General features: G+C 49.7%; 1 protein-coding gene across 2 annotated transcripts in view; it reads left to right on the top strand.

Moving 5' to 3' along the window:
- Positions 1–2,121: 2,121 nt before the first annotated feature.
- Positions 2,122–21,539, top strand: part of CABLES1 (Cdk5 and Abl enzyme substrate 1) — a 99,826-nt gene continuing 80,408 nt past the window's right edge. For both annotated transcript variants that reach the window (XM_043444068.1, XM_043444067.1), the window contains exon 1: positions 2,122–3,115. In XM_043444068.1, the coding sequence (XP_043300003.1) occupies positions 2,259–3,115 (857 nt within the window). In that variant the 5' untranslated portion in view covers positions 2,122–2,258. The remainder of the gene's footprint in view (positions 3,116–21,539) is intronic.

Genomic DNA, 21,539 nt, shown 5'->3' with positions numbered 1-21,539 from the left:
ATGCTGGCAAGAGTGAGGAAGCAGGTTGTAGCAATTTTTCTGGATAGAAAGCCTTAAAACATGATCTGGCCCTTGCCCCAGCATCTATTTATCCTAAGAAAATAATACTGGATAAGTAGCAAGATTTAGAAAAATAGAGGATGTCGTCATCAATCTTTATAACAGCAAAAGGGAAACAACCTAAATATTCAATGTAGGGCATAGGCTTAATAATTATAGTTTCTCCATCAAATTGAACACTGTGCAGTTACTAAAATGATGCTATATTAAAAAAATAAATAAAGTGATGCTATAGAAAAATATTCTAAAAAGGAGGATAATTGAAACACATCAAGAACAGATCACAAGACACAAACAGCCGGCTTTAACTTGTTTAATAAACACAGGACAGAAACCAAAATTGTAATGGTTATTTCCATATGAGATGAGATTGTTAATGACGCTTTTCCCCCCCTACTTTTCTTTGCTTATCTTATTCTGTAAATGTTCTGCAATTAATATATATCACTTTTGTGATTAAAAAAGTTTTTCTTTTATATGTGCAGTGGAGGTGGTTTTTTTAAACATTGCTTGCCAGCACAACCAGAACAGTGGTCAAGTAAATTTAGTTGTAATAGAGTAACTTGGGAGTTTCAAGAAGTTAAACAGAGTAATTAAAATCCTAATGGAATTACACAGAGCTGGTCACTTAGCTGCAATAAGGCTGCTCTAAACTCTTGGTTCCACTTTTTCAAAAGGCCTAAAAATGGCATAAAATTAAAAATGAACAATTGTTCATGTAAAGGGCCATGTGCCAAGTTTGGCCTAAGCCACTGTAACCTTAACTCCTCCTCCTCCCATATCTCCTCCTCCAGGCTGGCTGCATGTCTCTGGAAGGGTGTATTTGCTCTGCATTACTCAATTTACTCTCCTGAACTTGAAATGGAGTGGAATTTCAATGTAGAGTTACCCATTAGCTTCAAGGCTAAATTTAAACCTTTAATTAAATTAATCACTTGATCTTAAACACTTTGCTTCTCCCTCAGGAAAGTGTAGAGAGGTTTCTTAGATGTCAGAGAACTCAAGTCAGTGTGACAACTGTTCCTACTGCCTTTGATAAGTCACCCAAACCGCAGAGGGAAATCTGCAGGCATTTTCAGATGGTTCACGGTAAAGCCCCCTCACCCCAGAGCAGACGGTTGTTGGCGGTGGGGCTGGGGTACAGCATACTGCGACCCCTCCCAGATCCGTCGTTGCAGCTCTGGAAGGGTCATGGCATCCTTGTACAGGTACTTATTTAATAGAAGACACTGGAAGCTCTAAACATCTGTTTGGGGTTCTTGTGCACCCCGGGGTGTGTATTTATAACAGGAGCTGCGTCCTCCGCCTGCAAATGAATGAGACTCAAACTCAACGGTCAGCGACCGCTTGCTGGTGGGACTGTCCACATAAAGGGGTGTGGCCCTACTCGTGTAACTATTAATAAGGACTTATTTCTCGGGGCCCAACAAGGGCAGCGCGGGATCCAGTTAACAAGTTCGCGGGCCAAATCGCTTCAATTCCAGTGACTCGTCCCGCAGACCCACAACCCTCCCGGGACCACATCCTCACGCGTGACTCGGGGCTCTGCTCGCTCCCCGCAATTCCCAGTCCAAGCGCGAAGGGGAAGCGTGCTCGCCTCCCGCACTTGGGCGCGCGCCCCGGCAGGGAGCCACCAACTCTCCCCGCAGTCAGCTCGGACTACCTGGACCGTCAGGCAGATCCCCGCCCCGCCACCCGCTCGGTTTTCCCTTCCTCCTCCTCTTCCTCCTCCGCTGGCCCCCCGCCTCCCGCCGCCTGCCTGCGCGGCTGCCGCCTGCGGCTTTGTTTTCCTCCCAGGTTTCACCCCCCACACGTGATACTGTGTTTTTTTTTTTTTTTGCACAGAGCGTTTCGCAGAGCGAGCGCGGGGCGCGCGCACCTATAAATACCGACCCGGGGGCCGGGGAGCCGGAGATCGCGGGGTCCCGGAGGGCCCAGCACCGATCCCGCAGGCGGGCGGGCAGACGGCCAGCGAGCCAGCCAGCAGCCGCGCGCGTGGGCCGGGGCGGCGGCGCCCCCCGCCCGAGCACCGAGGGGCGAGCATGGCCCGCCCGCTGGGGGGCCGGGCCGCCGCGCACGCCGCCCGCGCCCCGCGCCCTGCCCAGCCCGGGTCACCGGCGCTCGCGCCCGCCGCTTAGCACTCGGGCGCCGCTCGCTTCTCCGGGGGCATCGCGGAAATCTCGCCGCAGACGGACACAATGGCGGCGACTGCCGCCACCACGGCCGCCACCGCCGGCACGGCAGTCCGCAGCAGCAGCACCAGCAGCGCCGGCACCGACGCCGCGGGCACCGGCAGATTGCAGCCGCCGCCGCAGCCCCGGCCCGCGGCCGCAGCGCCGGCCCAGCCGCCGCTGCCGCCGCCCGACCCCCCCAGGAAGCCGCGCATGGACCCGCGGCGCCGCCAGGCTGCCCTCTCCTTCCTCACCAACATCTCGCTGGACGGCCGGCCGCCGCTGCAGGACGAGGAGTGGGCCGGCGGCGAGGACAGCAGCGCGGCCAAGCCCAGCAGCGGCTGCGGCGCGAGGACTCGGCTCAGCCTGCTCGCCGCCGCCGAGCGGGGCGGCTGCGGCGCGCTCTCCGCGGCGGGCGCGGCGGCGGCGGCGTTGGCGGCTGGATCGGGCCCCTGCCTCCCGCCGCCTTCGCCGCTACCGCCGCTCGTCCCCGGCGGCCACGCGACCGTGCTCGGCCCTGGGGCTGCCCGGGGGTTCGCGAGCCCCCTGGGCGCCGGCCGGGCGTCGGGGGAGCAGTGGCAGCCGCTCCGGCCCGCGCCTTTCGCCGCCGGCGTTCAGCCGCAGCCGCCAGACGGGCCCGGGGACGCCGGGCCGGAGGAGCTGGAGGAGGACGATGCCTTTACCGGAGTGCACGTGCCGGCGGCCGCCTTCCTGAGCTGCGGGACCCCCGGGGGCGGGAGCGGCAGTCGGGGCCGCCTCAACTCGTTCACTCAGGGAATCCTGCCCATCGCCTTCTCCAGGCAGACCTCGCAGAACTACTGTTCGCTGGAGCAGGCGGGCCCGGGGAGCGGCTCCAGCGCCTTCGAGCAGCTGCAGAGGTCCCGGTGAGTAGCCAGGACGCGACGCGCGCCTCTCCTAACCCCGCCCGGCCGGCGCTCTGCTGCGGGACACCGGGCGCTCCCACTTCCCGCGCCCTGCCGGATCCCTGGGCTTCTGGCGCGAATTCCAAACCGCCAGGGCACGCGGAAGAAGGAAGGTCTCTGAGGAGCGTGTGTGTGTGTTCACACGTGTGTGCACAAGCCCGGCACTCACCGAGAAGAAGCACCGTGCTCATGCAAGTGGGGTTGGAGTTAGAGGTTGCGGGAGCCCACCAAAAAAAGTGGCGTCAAAACCTCTCATTGCAAGGAAGAGAGCACGAGCTTTCAGAAACCCGGGCCGGACCCGGAGAAGCGCTCTCCTCGCGCCCGGCAAGACTAGGCGGGACGTAGAGTCCAGCAGTGGGTCCGGCAGCCGGCCGAGCGGCGCGTGTGAGCCTTAACTTGTCGCAGACACGCCGCCGCAAATGCCTTCTGAGAAGTTCTGTTTGCGCTCCAAGTATTCCAGTGTCCCAGGAGCACTTGGCATTTTCCTTTTGCTTTCCTAAGAAAAGGAAAGCCCTTCTTATGTGCCCTTGAAGGCCTTGAGGGTGGGAGACAGAGAGGAAGTAGGGCTTGAGGATTCTTTTTTCCATCCCAACGTGAATTCCCTGAAATGAGTGAAAAGTTTTTCATCTTTCAAAAGGTTGTGTTTGGTAGCTTAAGTCATCTCCAGGTCTCAAGCATCTTAGCAAAACCATGAAATGCTGGACACTCGCCCATTCAGGAAATGGCTAGAGCTTGTTCCAGGCACCCTGGGCAGTTCTGTCTGCATCAGGCGGGTGGGATGGGGGTAGAACAGGAGTGAGCAACCGGGAGGAAGTGCAGGCCTGATTCCTGGGAGGGAACGTCCAGAATAGTTAGTTAGGAAGGCCTCCTATGGCTCAGTTATGTCAGCTCCCTGGGGCCTCAGTTTCCCCTTCTGGGATGGGAACTTGCCAGCCTGTTGCAGGCCTGGAGATGAGGAAGGAGAACCTTTTCTGTTACAGCCTCTCTCCTGTGATGCTTCTCTGAACACTTAGGCTTTTTCTGGTCTATTAAGAAGGTGGTCTGTTGGAAAACTTAACTTCCTCTCCCAATGGACAGATGGTGATGAATGGACCAGGCTCCTTCAGAATTTTGTCCAGAGTCTCTTTCCTCCCAAGTGTTGAAATCAGGACCCTGTTTGGTGTGCAGCATCCTAGTTGAGTGCACACGTCTGTGAACAGGGGTGTGTACCTGTCAGACAGCCTTGTGATTTCCCCGGGTGATTAGTGATGCTGGGCACAGGTGACCATCTGGGCCTGAGTTTCTTGTCAGGGCTCACGTCTCCCCATAGCATAGCAGGCCAGTGGGCGGGAGGGGAGGGGGATCCCTTCCTTTCTGGGCGAGTGGCTCAGACTCAGCAGTTTCCCAGCGTCTTAACATCATGCACTGGCTCCTAATGACTCTGTAGTTTGAGCCTGAGCCCAGCTTGTCCAGTGGGTCAGGGCAGGAGTGGTAATAAACATAGGTGTTATTCTAAGCCATGTGCCAGACTAGCCTGTGTCTCATGCTTGACAGATGTGTTCCCCTGCTCGCAACAGCTGGAGATCAAATGACCTCACACTTCGTCTCTAAGAATCTCCTTTAGACAATCTTGTGTGTTAATATTTCTGATCCTCCAAATAGCCCGATTTAACCGCTGATCCTATAAAGATGAACCCCATGGATGTTTTATTGATCCCCTCCCCCAACACACACTTTAAGATGAGTGAGTCAGTGTGATGCTTCCTTACTTGACAGTCGCATTCATCTTATGACTTTGGAATTATCCGTATCTGGCAACTTGACAGGCTTTTTAAAAAATTACAGCTGTCAACAGAAACCGTGTCAAATGTAATGTGCAGAGAGGAAATAAATCAGTGAGACTGAGATTGAAGAAAGGCCTTGAAGAGCGAGCATGGCCACTTCTCATGGCCAGAAACTTGGAATCTCCTAGGACACTTTGTTTCCTACACTGCACTGCTTATAGGAGTTTTGTCAGAAATGTGTTGTTTTTCTGATTGCTAGAGAGAACTTTCACATGCTTAGATGAATTGTGATGTGGAGTATAGACTCATTTGAATCAGACCCAGGGCCAACTTGAAGAACTCGGGGCAGTTTAAAGAATGTCATTTACTTTCCTGGTGTGCCTCGCTTTAAGAAACAGTGCTTGCATGGGTGGTTCCATATACTATTTCACGGATGTTCTCCTGGGGTGTCATTTTTAAATCATATATTTTCCTTGGATTTGTTTCTTAAAGAATTCCAAACAACCTTGCTGCTCAAAAGTGAGTTCTTGGACCTTCACAAACCCTCAGGTCCCATTCTGGATTACTTGAGTACAAATTTGCATTTTAACAAGATCCCCAGATGATTCATATACAAGTGAAAATTTGGGAAAAGCTGCCATAGTTCATCTGAGATCTGCCTCTTTTTTTCCCCATGAACTTGGAATTTCACACATTCAGTTTGTTATGGGTATATAAAAATCAGACTCTCCTGATCCGAAATCTTACTTTTTTTGTTACTTTCATCTGGACACTTGTAAAACTAATCACATTTATGACTTGTATTTCCAAATCTTGAAATATGGCAGGAAAATGTGTGTGCCCAGACCTCGGCACAGATGTGTTGATGGATTGATGACACCGATCTCTGTACTCTGGGCTGGAGAGTTGATATTTATCACAGTGAATTCTCACAGCTTCCCTATGTGTAGATTCTTTCTCAGACCCAGTGTTGGCCAAGATAGGACCCCACATCTTTGAGATCCAAACCTGACATCTCTCTTTCTTTCTTCTTGTTTTTTTTTTTTTTAATATATATTTATTTGCCTGCACTGGGTCCCAGCTATGGCATGCAGGACCCTCGATCTTTGTTGCAGCATGCAGAATCCTTTTAATTCCAGCATGTGGAATCTGTAGTTGCGGCATGTGAACTCTTAGCTGCGGCAGGCGGGATCTAGTTCCCTGACCAGGGATTGAACCAGGCCTCCTGCTTTGGGAGTGCAGAGTCTCAGCCACTGGACCACCAGGGAAGTCCTGAACTTGATGCCTTTCCTCTGCCCCTGCACGGATCACTGTGCTGATCCGTGGAGATTCTCCCAAGGAGAATTTGGGAGCTATGGACCCTACCAGATGTTTGTCCAGGACACACAGCAGGCCAGGGGTGCTTCTGTGATTCTGTACACCCTCTCCGAGTCATCCTCCCCACATTTAGCCTTGCTGTTCGGGGTCCCCGGCTTTACTGCTCCTTGCCAGTCTCCACTGAAGTGCGTAGAGAACCCCAGGACCACAGGCCACATGGATGGGGCTCCAGGGATGGGAAGCCAGTGCGCTGGGGTTTATGCTGGGTTTGCTCTGTGGCTAGGTGTCAGAAGGGGGAAGCCAGAAAAATGCCTTCTAGCTTGACACCCTGTTGTGTTCTCTGCCCAAGGAAGGCGTTAATAGGTGAAAGGGAGTGTGTTTCAAGGCTTTCTTTCACTTTAAAAGTTTCCCCTTGGGTAGAAGAAGCTGGCAGCAGTCCTGGGTTCTTCCACTTCCTGGTGCTGCTGAATTGCAGAATGGGGCCCAGGTGAACACGTGTGCACCATGGGGCCTGATGAAGGGGTGCATGGGAACCAGGGTATTCACTTCAAACAAGGTGGGGGTTTTGCTTCTTAGAGCACCTCTGTTAGCAGTTGCCTTGTGGAGACTCCGGTCTTAGATGGAAAGAGCCCGTGGTGCAGAAGAGCCCCAAGCCTTGGATTCCAATCCCCCCACTTCGTCACCTCCCTGCATTATGACTTTGTGACACTGTTTTAGCTGTAAGCCACTGACCTTTCTGGATTTTAGCAATAAGTGAACCCGAGTTATTGTTGAGCCATCTTTCCAGCAATGTGCATTGTGGATGCCAAGGGTACAGCCCCGGGCTGGTCCAGGCCTTGGTCAGGATGCTCCCTTGTGCCTCCTCCCAGGGCCTGAAACAAGAGCCCAAGGTTCACCTGCCGTCCTCTTCCTTACACTCAGCAGGTTGTCAGGTTGTGAGTGAATTCGGAAGGGGAAGGGCTTTGGAAGCCTGCCCACTGCTGACAAGTGCTCAGGGAGGCAGCAAGTTCAAGTGTGATCCTTTGTCCTCCAGGGAGGGTGGGGAAGCCACAGCCTGGCTATGCACCGTGTCCCGATAGCCACCCTGGGGAGCCCCACCTGCCTGGACGTTTTTCCCCGGGAAGGAGAGTTATTAGGTAGGGATAGGGCGAAGGGCAGGTGGCCTTTGAACACACTGGGAAGGAGCGGTAGGTGAGGCTGGATGAGGTGACAGCGTGTCGATCAGGAATGCCACGCCGGTACCCTGCCCCCCTGGGCTCAGAGCCAGTCCCTGCCCTGGCTGGTAACCACGGGCAGGTGGCTTCACCTCCCCGCCTCAGTTTTCTTCTGGGATAAAAGCGCTGGGACAGTGGAGTGGTGTGCTTTTCCAGGCTAGCGCCCTGTGACCTGCCTCGGAGGCCGGGCATAATGCCTGGGGCCAAGTGAATAACTGAACCTCAGCGTCAGATGAAGAGGTGGAGCTAAGTTTATCCCGGTGGCTCCGGTTGGCAGGACGTGTGCTAATGGATGCAGGAATGGGTTTCCCCGGGTGGCAGGGAGGGTCAGCTGTGCTCCTCTGGCTGCAGAGGTGTCACAGCTGACCTGCCCGCTCCATCCAGGCTGGAAGCCACAGCCACTGAGGCGGTCCAGCCCCGCCTCGACGAGCCCCGTCACGGAAATGATCCGTGGTCCCCTCCTCTGGGGAAGGTGGACCAAAAGGCCATCATGTTTACACAGTGCTTTAGTAGATGTTGATTTCAGGTCCCGACCATGTGGAGGAGCAGGAATTCAGGGTCACAGAGTGAACAGAGGGTGACCCTAGGAGCTGTGTTTTATGTCATGGAGGAAATTCTAGTTTGGGGACCTAATGCCTTGTATGATTTATTCAACAAACATGAACATGATGAATATCAAGTAAGAGGTACCAGTTTTGGGAGCTACAGACGTGAACATGGTCCTTGTCTGTTGGGAGGCACACATCAACAGGCTGGTTTTTCCAGTGATGAGAGCTTGGTTAGAGTTGGGCCTGTTGTCTGAGCCCCACCAGGGCAGAGGCACTTAATGTGCCCACCATGGGCCCTGGCTCAGTGCCTTGATGCAGTATTTATATTTAACTACCATGTCCCAGGTGTGGTTCTAAGGGAACAACGCATAAGCCAGTTCACATTTATAACAGGTCATACACAGCATCACCCCTATTCTGAAGCACGGAGATGTTAAGTTACTGACCCAGGATTCCTCAGCCTGCTTGTGGGCAGTCTGGTCCAGGATATGTGTCCGAACGCACTTGTCTCTGCTCTGCTGTGGTTTGAGTCAGGCTCCTAAATGCTTGTTCGACTGACCTCAGCTGGACGGGGGTGAACGTGGCCTCCGTGACCTCTAAGAGCGGTGCTGGCCCTGCGGTTTCCTCTGTCCGTGTCTACGGGATCCAGTCCTGCCCGGTGCCTGCCTGCTCCCCACCACGCCCCCGGTTCTCGGCCACACCTGAATTCCCGTCACCTTCATTACCTGTTTAGTCCACCTGCCTTCCGTGGTTCACAGGGAGGTAGAGGAGAATCAGGAGCCTGGCGCCCCCAGGAATTGGGTGTATAGCGGTAGTTCTCCCACTTCCTTAGTGCTGAGGTTCTCACCCGTCAAATGGGAATGATAATAATACCACCTCCCTCCTGGGTGTGTTTCCTTTTTTGGACCCTGAGTGTCTTCTCAGCATCACCCCTTTCCCCCAGCCCAGGGGTCAGCACACTCAAGCCCACAGGCTGTTTATAAATAAGATTTTCTGGGAAATACCCCCTCCTGTTCATCTCTCTACTGTCTCGGGCAGCCCTTGTGCTACAGGCAGAGTAGAGTAGTTGTGGCAGAGACCACATGGCCCGCAGAGCCTAAACTGTTTGTTCCCTGACTCCTTACAGAAATGGGCGAGACCTCTGCCCCCGCCCAGGGCTCTATCCCCCGAGATGAGGGCTGCTCCCCTATCCTTGTCTCCTGGAAGCGCCTGTCTTCTGTTTGGACCCGCCATCCCTTCTTCCCAGCTGGCAGAGGGACCTTTCTGAGGCCCACATCAGGTCCCGGCAGTCTTAAACTCCTTTTCTTCCATGTGTGGCCAGCACGCTCCTGCTCCCCTGCACGCCTGTCTTCTGCGCTGGCTTCACAAAGGGCACCTAGGTTCTGGCACCCACCGACCTCTCCGTGGGATGCTTCCCCACCAGACACCCCTTCTTCCGTTTCAGACCCATCACCCTGCAGAGACCCCAGGTACGGCGCTGAGCACGCCCTCCTAGGGATGACTTTCTTCCTTCTCTGTGGGTCTGAGTGTACCTGTCCCCAACTCTTTGGTGGTTAGGGGACTTGCTGGTGACAGGCCTGGGAGTGTCCCCCCCTCCCCCCAACTTGCTAGGTCTTTTATTTTTAACCAGAATTCACTCTCAACATTCTATTTGGTAAATTAGCCACTCTACCACCTCCTCCCTCAGTCCTGCAGCTCCAAATCTCTCTCCTTGAATGTCTCTCCTCTCCCCCTGCATCATCCACCCATCCACCAACCCCACCCCACCCACAGTGGCTTCTCCCCGCTCTGCAGGGAGGGGAAGCAGCACCTTCCTGCGTGCAGTGGGCTTCATATGCATTCGTTGTTTAGTCCCTAAGCTGTGTCCGACTCTCTGCGACCCCATGAATTGTAGCCCACCGGGCTCCTCTGTCCATGGGATTTCCCAGGCAAGAATACTGGAGTGGGTTGCCATTTCTTCCTTCGGGGATCTTCCCGATCCAGGAATTGAACCCGAGTCCCCTGTATTGGCAGGTGGGTTCTTTACCACTGAGCCACCAGGGAAGCCCCTCATATGCATTCTTTTGTTTTATTTGTGTGGCAATTCTAAGACATAGTGCTTATACCCGTTTTAGAGCTGTGGACAATGAGGCTTGGAGGGCTTAAGGAAGCTTGCCAGAGGCCTGATAGCTGGAATCTAGAGTTAGAATTTGAGCCCTGGTCTATCTGGTTTCTGATCTGGGTTTCTGCCAGAGCTGAGAATATACTGGACTGACTCCGTAGGGACAGGACGACCAAGGAATCTGAGCTGATTGGTAACTGAAATCAGTCATAGTGGGAGCATTTACACCACAGGAATCAGCCAGTGGTTATTACAAGCCAGGGTTTTGCTTTTTCCCTTTGAGAGAGCTGGTTTGTCAGCCCGTGTGCCAGGCCCTCACCATATGTCTCTTGGTTCCATTCTCCCCTGGGGAGCTGTGCAAAATGTGGTCATCAGAGGAAGAGTGAAAAACCAAACATTTTTATCAGAATCTGTTACTTGACATGATTCTGTGAATTTCTCAAAGGGTCACCACCACCACCATTTTACACCTCAAAAAAAAAATCTAACAACCCCCCACCTCAAGTTTCAACCTGCGTGCAATTTAAAAACTAAACTTTCAGACACGAAGTCTCGAACAGATTGCTTAGTATTATCTGTAGGAATCATAAAGTCATTACCTGTTACTCTCCTTTACAAACTGTGTGATGCATTTTTATTTTTGTTAGGTTTTTAAAAGTCTCTAAGATAATCAACCAAGGTTTCCTGGTTTTTTTCCCCTTTTTGTTTGTGTTAGCAGTTTGGATAATTGCACACTAGTTTATGTTTAATGGGATTATTATTAATGTGGTGTGGAGTTTATTGCTGAACATTTGGTCACAAAGACAAAAGCTTATAAAACAGAGCTTGCGAATACTAGATGTTTAGGACTTGGAATATTGTAATAATGTGTGTGTGTGTGAAAGGATAAAATCTTATCCCCAATTTAAAGGGTAGGAATGTACTTAAATCTAAGTTTCAGTCCGTTCAGTCACTCAGTTGTGTCCGACTCTTTGCGACCCCATGAATCGCAGCACACCAGGCCTCCCTGTCCATCACAAACTCCTGGACTTTACTCAAACTCATGTCCATTGAGTTGGTGATGCCATCCAGCCATCTCATCCTCTGTCGTCCCCTTCTCCTCCTGCCCTCAGTCTTTCCCAGCATCAGGGTCTTTTCCAATGAGTCAACTGTTCGCATGAGGTGGCCAAAGTATTGGAGTTTCAGCTTCAGCATCAGTCCTTCCAATGAACACCCAGGACTGATCTCCTTTAGGATGGACTGGCTGGATCTCCTTGCAGTCCAAGGGACTCTCAAGAGTCTTCTCCAACACCACAGTTCAAAAGCATCAATTTTTCAGCACTCAGCTTTCTTCACAGTCCAACTCTCACATCCATACATGACCACTGGAGAAACCATAGCCTTGACCAGATGGACCTTTGTTGGCAAATCTAAGTTTAACCCATGACAAATAGATAGCAAGCCATTCAGGAAGAGACTAACAAAATATTCGAGAATGCCAAAGGTTTGTGTGTCTAGCACACTGATTTTTATTTTTAAAGCGTTTTACTCATTGACCCAATGATTTATTAAGCAAAGTGTCTACTTTGATCATCTTAGGAAGGGGATAGGGGGTTGTAAGAGACGGGAGAACAGCCAAAGTCTAATGTTTTGCTTGAGGACTAGAATTGGCATGTTGGCATGGGGAGTGGGGATGGGCAAAATAGGTGAAAGAATTAAGAGTTGCACGTATCCATGTTTTTAAATGCCGAACCACTAGGTTGTACCCCTGAAACTAATGTAATAGTGTATGTCAACTAGATTTCAATCAAAAATAATTTTAAAAATTGGGATGTTAGGAGATAAATGGTTGATCTGATTTGGAAAAGTGGTTCTTGATGAAGTTTTTTATGTTTTATTGAATTGAATAAAGTTTGCTATTAAAGAGGGAGTTGTGAGGAAGGAAGATGAGATTACAAATTACAAAGGTGATTGTGTAAGTCCTTGAGGATTCAGTTTATCCACCACAAGACAAGCTTCTGATTATTAAGTTCTGCTTACTTGTTTGGGGCTTTATAATTTACAAAGCGCTTTCGTATATGCTAAATCGTTTTCAGAAAGGCAATGTGGTAGCTGTTTTATAGACTAGAAAGTTGAGACCACAAAGAAGAAAGTGGTCATGTCCATGGTCACGTACCCCATACATGGCAGAGCTGGAATTTTGAAACCTGGGTTTTCTGGTTCCAAGCCAAGAGTTTTAAAAATAAACCACAAACTCTAATGTAGTTGTTTCACTTAAGAAAAACAAAGAACTCTATTAAATGCTGTAGAGTTTTATTCTTCTTCCTGCCTGCAACTTCCACTTGTATATTGGTTAACCTCCAGAGAACAAAAATGCTAGGGCCTCATGTATTTCAGACCTATAGGCTAGAGTCAACCAAAGTCAGGATGTTCAAGTACAAAGAAATATTGTACAGTATTTTTGGCCAGCAACGCTTTCTCATCAAGCAAGGATTCTGACTTTCATATGATAACCTCGAGGGACAGGCCAACAGAGAACCCTGGTTTGGAGCCCGAGTCGTGGAAAATTTTCCCAATAACAACAGCTCTCTCCAAACAGTAGTTTGGTGTCGGTTCCTGCTTTCCCACACCCCTGCTGCTCTGCCTCCTTCCCAGAAAATTGAGTGAATATATTCAGGAGTGGATGGACCAAACTTGGAGTCAGACAACTCTGCCACATAGCGACACCTTTTGAGGAAACTCTTGTAACCCCTCTGAGCGTCAATATCCTCACCTGCAGGCTGGGGGATAATAATCCCTGCCTGGGGACTTCCAGTGGCTGAAACTCCCCTCTCCCAATGCAGGGGACCCCGGAGTTCGATCCTTGGTCAGGGAACTAGATCCCACATGCCACAGCTACGAGTTCACATGCTGCAACTAAGACCCAGTGCAGTTGAATATAGAAATAAAATAAATTTTTAAAAACTTCCCGCCCTAGGTGTTGCACCTAGCAGAGGTTTGGTCCTTGGTGGTTGACCAGTAAGACCGTAGCTGTTTTGTGCACAGTTGCCCTGCTCTGCCTACACCATCAGTCAAAAAGCAGTTGAGAAATCTGACAGGGTCTGCTTAGATCATCCAGAGTGGAGCTTTTTGCTTCCAGATGATTTACCGCATTGGTTCAATTTCTAGTAGTAAATTGGTTCAATTTCTACTAGTAAAATAAGACAAGAGCAGCTGAGGACACCTCCACCCCCTCCCTTAGCGTTTGTGTCCTTTTGTACACTGGAAAATAACAGTCTCGAGGACAGGGCAGCAAGAAGGGGTGAATCACATGTTCGGTGTCATCTGCTTAGAGCAGCACAGCGGTGCGGTCAAGAGCAAGAGCCGGTTCGGTCCACACCCAGGCATGCAAGACCCTGCCTTGCCCATCGGGGCTGCAGGAGGGGAGTGCTACCTGCCAAGACAATTCTGGAAGATGCGTCTCTGCTCCCTCCCCTGCAGAAGCCTTGGCCCTCCTCCTATGGTCTGCCTGCTCAGCCGCCTTCTCTAGGCAGGACACCCCTGGAGTGTGAGGGCTCTTGGGGCACCCTCAAAGGTCCCTGTGGCCATGACCACGGAGTCGGGTGAATGCCACTTTGGTGATGGACTTGGCATCCCCTCCCTGCTCGCAGGTCTCTCGGCACCTGGCCGTTGCCTTTGCTCTTTGACCCCTCTGAGAAGACAGAGGTGGGGCTTGTCCGGGTCCGGGGTGTAACCCATGTGGCGTGGGGTCAGCAGCAACCCGTCCCTGTGCTAGGTTGTTCATACGCCTGTGTGTGAACCATCAGGTCCTTTGGTGGTTCAGGTATGAGTGGGCCAGCACCTGCCTTCCAGAAGAGAGGAGAATTACAGACCGAGGCAGCGGGGCTCCCTGGTCCCCTTCTGGAGCGGGCGGTTGTCCTGGAGGTGGCCTTGGAGCTGAGCCTGCAGGGACTGGCGGCCCAGTGCTCAGTGCCTGGTGATGGAGGTGAACTTCATTTCGGAGGAAGGAGGGAGGCCTGTGAGCAAGGACAGGTGTAAACAGAGCAGGGGATGAAAAGCTGGAGGCGGGTTGGCTGGAGGAAGGAGAGCAGTGCCTTTTGTTTTTAACCCTTTTGGCATCTTAGTTGTCACTTCGGAAAGAGGAACTCGTGCCCATGAAAAATTTTCTGTTCTGGGGTTTCATCTATTTTTTTTTTTTTCTCATCTATTTTTATACAGAGAGAATTTTAGAAAGAATTTCAGGAGGTTCATGGACACTTGGAAATTTCTCCTGGAGGGAGGGAGACCAGCGAGGAAGCTGGTGTTCGGAGCCCCAGAGAGAAGTAGAGACCGGAGGCCTCTGACGTCACTAACCCCCAGCACTAACTTGTCACTGTGATGCTCGGCGACCACATGGATTTGGGGCACTGCCTATGTGCCCTGAAGTCCTCCGGGTCACCCATCTCTGCAGCTCTTGTGGGTATGGGGTTCCCACCTGGAACCTCAGAATGTGACCTTATTTGGAAATATGGGTGCACCTCGGAGATACTGCAGGTTCAATTCGAGACTAGAGTGGAGACAGTGAGGGGATGACTGACTCAAAAATGGGATAGAATTGACAGGCGCCAGTTCTGGTAAAGGATCTGCCTGCCAGTGCAGGAGACATAAGAGACATGAGTTCAGTCCCTGGGTGGGGAAGATCCCCCGGAGGAGGGCATGGCAACCCACTCCAATATTCTTGCCTGGAGAATCCCATGGACAGAGTAGCCTGATGGGCTACAGTCTATGGGGTCGCAAAGAGTCGGACACAACTGCACATGCACACACATGCATGACTTGGGTGGTCACTGCCAGCTTGTGTCTAGTTAGAGACTCTTAAATAATCACCCGCAGGTGTAGGGCTGTGACTGTGGTGCGTGGACAGAGGGGAGGGCCTTGGTCCTGTCAGGGCCTGCGATGAGCGCCACAGTGGGTTTGACCTGCTTATGGTGGGGAGGGCTGGCTTCTGGAGGTGTCTAAAGGGTGAACACGGCTGGGAGGAGTGTGTAGACCACAGGACCAGCCTGGGCAGGGTCTCTGGTGGGAAGAAGCAGGAAGATGTGAAGGAAGTAGACGAAGGGCAGGCAGTGTGTTTGGACCCCAGAGTGAAGTGAGGACCACGGGGAGGATTTTGATGTTTATCAGCAGAGCAATGTGACGTCACCAGCCAGGTGGAACCAGAGTGAAACCTGTGTTTTGAAATGATTGGGCCGGCGGCAGCGTGGAAAGACAGGTGGATGAGCGAAGCCACAGATGGGAGGAAACCAGAATAGCCAGTGTCCTGGCTGAGGATGGTGGCGACTGGGCTGGAGTGGCAGTGATGGGGGTGAGGGGAAGGGGGTGGATCTCACAGAGATTTAGGGTGCAGTGGGATGAACTTGGAGATGGACTGGCTGTGGAGGGCGGGGAACAGAGGCATCAAGGGAGACCCCCCCCACCCGGTTTCCAGTGTGTGGACTGACAGGACAGCAGAGCCATCTCAGTGACAGAGAGGATGGGTGTGAGCACAGTCCAATGCTGTGCGTTTAAGAAATATTCTCTAGAAGAAAAAATTAAGAGACCTAAAGATGACCCTCTTTTTTTATTTAATATTTGTTTATTTGGCTGTGCCAGGTCTTAGTTGAAGCGTGCAAGATCTTTACTTGCGGCATGCAAACTCTTTGTTGTGGCATGTGGGATCTAGTTCCCTGACCAGGGATCAAACCCAGGCCCCCTCCATTGGGAGCTCAGAGTCTTAGCCCCCGGACCACCAAGAAAGTTCTGACCCTGTTTCTTCTCATTGTCTTGTTTCTCATAACATTGTGCCTTTACTCTCCACATAGCTCGAGGTGATGTATATGGGGTCATAAATAACGTTTTGGTTGAGGATGTATACATTTTCAGCTTCAAGAAAAACCAAGTTTTATGCTCATTGGTCTTCTGGTCTAAAAATTCTAATGTTACCTTTTAAGGTAAATGCTGAGCATGTCAATTAAAAAAAAAAAGTCAAATTTTGTGCATTTAATTTCAGTTAAGACATATAATTTCTTTTTATTAAAGAAAAAAGGACCCTTGAGCAAGATCATGAGATTTTTTTTCAAACAATTCCTGGGTTCAGCTTGTGCATGTTTGCAACTAATTACCAGGTGTTGAAGTCTGAGTGATCTCGAGTGTGGAGGATAAAGATATGTTCTCAAGAGAAGGAAAACATGCCTTTGCAAAGCTGCATAATAGTCTGCTGCAGTAACTAAACAAGCACCCAGTGTCTAGTGATTTTGTACTTGCTCTGTTATTCAAAGTAAGGCCAGGATGCGGTCTTTAAAAAAAAAAAAAGTTATTTATTTATTTGGCTGTGCCGGATCTTAGTTGTGGCATGTGGGATCTAGTTCTCTGACCAGAGATCAAACCTGGATCTGCTGCATTGGGAGCACGGAGTCATAGCCACTGGACCACCAGGGAAGTCCCAGGATGGAGTCTTAACATTCCAGCAATAATCGCATCTTTTTCTTGTTTTACGGGTGGTTTTTCATAATCATGGTGTACTTATTACACACTAATGTTATGAGCTGCAGAGCCATGTGGAAATAGCTTCCCATCTCAGATCTGCCATTTCCCGGGTGTGCCCATAGGCAGATTCCAGAATCTCTGTAAGAGTGGGACATATTAATAATCATATACCCCATTCCAGTATTCTTGCCTGGCAAATCCCATGGACAGAGGAGCCTGGCAGACTACAGTTCATGAGGTCGCAAAGAGTCAGCCACAATTCAGTGACTAAACAACAGCAGACTCATGGCATAACAGCCAGGATTAAATCTGATTTCTCTGAGGCACTTTGCACAATGCTAGGTACATACATTGTTGTTGTTCAGTTTCTTAGTCATCTCTGACTCTTTGTGGCCCCGTGGACTGCAGCACGCCAGGCTTCCCTGTCCTTCACCATCTCCCAGAGTTTGTGCAAACGCATGTCCATTGAGTCGGTGATGCCATCCAACCATCTCGTCCTCTGTCACCTGCTTCTCTTCCTGCCTTCAATCTCTCCCAGCATCAGGGTCTTTTCCAATGAGTCAGCTCTTTGCATCAGGTGACCAAAGTATTGGAGCTTCAGCTTCAGCATCAGTCCTTCCAATGAATATTCAGGGTTTATTTCCTTTAGGGTTGACTGGTTTGATCTCGTTGCTCTCCAAGGGACATTCACGAGTCTTCTCCAGAACCACAGTTCGAAAGCATCAATTCTTCGGCACTCAGCCTTGTTTATGTTTCAACTCCCACATCTGTACATGACTACTGGAAAAACCATAGTTCTCAGTAACTATTCAATGTGATTATTATATCCCAACACCTCTGCTAATGCGCTTTCATAGAGGCTAACATTACTATGTATATGAGGGAATTGAACTCCGTGGAGCTTACTTTTCTCTCCAATGCACAATGGAGTTCGCAGAGCCAGGATCCTGTCTAATCCTGAACCATACTCCTGCCGCTGAGCTTGATTGCCTTTGTCATGTGTTAAAAGTTCATTCAGACAAGTTTTGTGACCTTCCTGAGCAAAACGGGTTTTGCTTTAGGGTCCAGATTGTTTTCTGGACACTTGAACTGTCCAAGAATATGTGCAGGTCTTTGTCACGTACATATCCAGCCCATGTTTGACTGGATGTGTCTGTGGGGAGCTGCCCTGGATATGTAGAGTGACTCAACCAGATTTTTTATCTGACCCTGTTTGCTCCAAACACAAGCAAGCAGATTGGAGGAGATGGTAAGGGAATATTTCAATCCAGTCACTCATCTAGATACATGTTCCCTCTAAGCTGTATTTCACAGAGCTAGAAAGAATTTAGCCAGTAGATCTTTATTAAGAGGTGCAACATTTGTTATCTGTAACTTTAGTTCTTTGGAGCCAGAAAAAAAGAAGTCAAGACTGAAATATAAGGAAATGGATAAGATACATGCTGGCTGGTGAAATATGAAATTTTTAAAATCTTTTTTAAATTTATTTTTTAAATTAATTTATTTTAACTAGAGGAAAATTGCTTTACAATGTTGTGTTGGTTTGAGTCATACTACAATGAGAAACAGCCATATATTGTATTTAATGCATATATATGAAATCTGAAAAAATGATATTAATGAACTTATTTGCAGGGAAGAAATGGAGACATAGATGTAGGGAAGGGACTTGTGGAATTTTTTTTTTAAGTGTATTTACATGGGAGTTCAGCTTTGATTTTATATTGTCGCAAATTGATACCAGATGCCTGCCTTCCAGACAGACTCCCAAGCTGATCTCAGAGTGTCAGTTGGAAAACAAATCGCTTTGCCATTTGGAATGCCAATTGATATTTTAGAAGTTTCCTTTTGTTTTCAAAGGGAAAATAATGCATATTCCAGACCCGGCAAACAGAACTTTTATAAATGGCAATTAACAGAGGATGCCCAAGGGAGGAAGTCTCCAGTTTCTTATTATAACGCTGGCAGACGTAATCGAAGTGACATTTTATTAGTATTGGCATCTCCTGCTTGCCCTGGGAGCTAGTTCAGCCTTGTGTAGCCACGGCCAGAGCTGGGAGCTTCATTCCCGTCCTACTTCAACCTCGGGTCGGAGGAAGAACACAAGAGCACTGTGTCCAGGGCGGCTGGCATGGTGTGGTCTCTGCAGGACCCCAGGCTCATGGGGTGACTTGTACATTCCCTCCACCCCTCCCCCCAGTGGCTTAAAAAAGTGGCTTTTTGTTTTGAGTCTTACTTGGGTCTCAACAGTGATCCCTTCTCCTCCAGGCAGTTTTTCTCCCTGGCGCTGGCCTGGGAATGACTCATAGAGTCTTGAGTAGCCTGACACCTCTGCTGCATTCCTTGAGTGCTTTCTTAAAGGTGCCTCTGTGTAAGGATGTTTGCTGACTTTCCCATTCGAGGTGTTGGAGAATCTCCCAGATGACCGGGAAGGCCGAGTCTGATTCTGGGTCCTCAACCTGGACGCCGGCAGACTTGGGTGAGAATCCTTCTCAGCCTGGAAGAGAGAACTGTCAGAGCCCAGTGGCTTGGGGGTTCTCAGGAGTGGAGTGGAGGGGGGTCACCTAGAGCAGAGGGGCTCCATGCTGCCCAGGCCTTGGGGTTTCCTACAGCAGCCGGGCCCTAGACTTTCAGATGGACGAGAAGGGACCTTGAAGAGGCCCAGAGTGGTAAGGTTACCGTGGAATGAAAGGATGAGAGCCCTCAACCCTGCTCGCTGAGGCTAATGTTGGCCAGAGGCTCCTGGACTGTGGATGGAGACTCGGGAGGGGCCGAGACTGAGCTCCAAGTACTTAAGTCTTAACTCTTTAGAACTCAACTTTGTCGTCCTGTGTCAGCTGCCTCTACTCCAAGGGAGTCAATTTGTATTATTTATATTATTAATATAAAACTTTGAACTGATATGGTGGTACAAAGTTATGTTTTGTCAAGTGGCCGTGAACCCCGAATCAGCTGCAGGCACTGATCACTGGACCATTGTTCCCAGGGAAATACAGGGTGGGGGGCACCTGCCAGTCTCTTGTCATATTTTCATCATCCAGTCAATACATAACCTGGGTTTACATGTGTCTCTGCTTGAAGATGCCTTGGGTGTGTATTGGATTGCATGCTCAGTCTTGTCCGACTCTTTGTGACCCCATGGACTGTAGCCCACCAGGCACCTCTGTCCGTGGAATTTTTCAGGCAAGAATACTGGAGTGGGTTGCCATTTCCTTCTGCAGGCCATCTTCCCAGCCCAGGGATCAAACCCCAGTCTCTTGTGTCTCCTGCCTTAGCAGATGGATTCTTTTATCACTGTACCAGCTGGGAAGCCCTGGGAAGGGAAGATATCATAGTTAATACATGGTGTTAATTCATTAGCATTGAACTCACAGCCAGCAGTAACTCATTCCTGGACAAAACTTCTCACTCACAAATTTGCCCCGTTGGCCACTTGGCCTGGACACCGTTTTAAATGATGAAATCACCAACAGCAAGCGCAAAAGTACAAAAAGTGAGGCACTCAAAGTACCTTGAGTTACTCGTTTGCGGTCTGAGAGCTGAAAACAGGCAGGCCAGCGCTCCTTTTCACCTCAGCTGTTCAAAATTTTCCCTGCTCTGCATGTGCACATGTCCATGAATGATGGTGAAAGTCCTGTGAGTATTGATCTGGGGCTGCAAATAAATATTAACAGGTATACAAATAAATGTTAGCAAGGAGATGAATGCACAGCTGCAAAATCTATGAATAATGAGATTTGCCTATACTTAATTCAGGTATAGGTAGATGCTGTGTGCTGGGGGCTTCCCACGGCTGGTCTGTCTTGGGAGGGGGCGGGTAGGGGGGAGTTTTTCTGTTTGCTCTTTTCCAGACACCTGCCCCATCCATCTCATATTTATTCCCGATAATACCATTGAGTGGGGAAGGGCTGGAGTTACTGGGTTCCCTTTATTGATGAGGAAGCCAGGAACCACAGAGCAGACAGGACTTGGATGTCCCCCGGAATTGAAGCCTGACTTTCTGGCCATTTTCTTCCCACTCTGCAGGGCAGGCACAGTTATAAGAGTGCTTTTTTTTTTCCCCCCCTCTTAAAGTTTTTATTATAGAAAATTCTAAAACACATAAAAGTAAAAAGAGAAGAGATTAGCACCTATGTTTGTTGTTTAGTCGCTCAGTTGTGTCTGACTCTGCGACCCCATGGACTATAGTCTGCCAGGCTCCTCTGTCCCTGGGATTTTCCAGGCAAGAATACTGGAGTGGGTTGCCATTTCCTTCACCAGGGCAAGAGTGCTTTAAACAATGGAGTTGAAATGCTGACATCATAGTTTAATACTGTTGAAAAAGTTATCTTCCTAATGATTTTTCTGTGATTTAAGTGCATAATGGCAGTGTAGCACTGTGGCTAAGAACATAAATTCTGGAGCCTAAAAACTAGATCCTGGTTATGCTATTCCCTACCTGCATGACTTTGGGCAATTTCTTAAATAGAGTAAAACCTTTTCTGGCTTTTGGTTTCCTCTTCTGTAAAACGAATATAGGATGAACACCCAGTGTGTGTGGTTAATGTGAGAATTCTGTGAATTCATTCACAGTCAGTTCTTAGACCTGCGCCTGCCTTAGACCCTTTGTGCATTAGCCGTGATGATTATCGAGCTGACAGGTGCTCAGGAAATGAGTGTCCGGTCATCAACGATGGCTCTTAAATTAGGCAAATGGTAAAGTCTGCTTGTAATTGCACGGCCCAGAGCCAAAAGGAGATTTTGCAATTTTCCAGTCCTTTTGATCCATTTGGGTTATGTAGTTTGGACCTAGAAAATCTGTTTTAGAGCTTTATTTATCCAGTTTGACTGTCAGCAGTCAGCAGATTAAACAGACTTTTGTCAAGTCCCCACCATTTTTGATGAGTGGACAGCTAATCAGATGAGCAAATATTAGCAGGCACCTGCTGGGTTCCAGGCACCCTGCTGGCTTTGATAGTC

This window comes from Cervus canadensis, chromosome 23, assembly GCF_019320065.1.
Source record: "Cervus canadensis isolate Bull #8, Minnesota chromosome 23, ASM1932006v1, whole genome shotgun sequence".
Taxonomy (NCBI): domain Eukaryota; kingdom Metazoa; phylum Chordata; class Mammalia; order Artiodactyla; family Cervidae; genus Cervus; species Cervus canadensis.
This window is presented reverse-complemented; position numbering and strand designations above follow the sequence as displayed.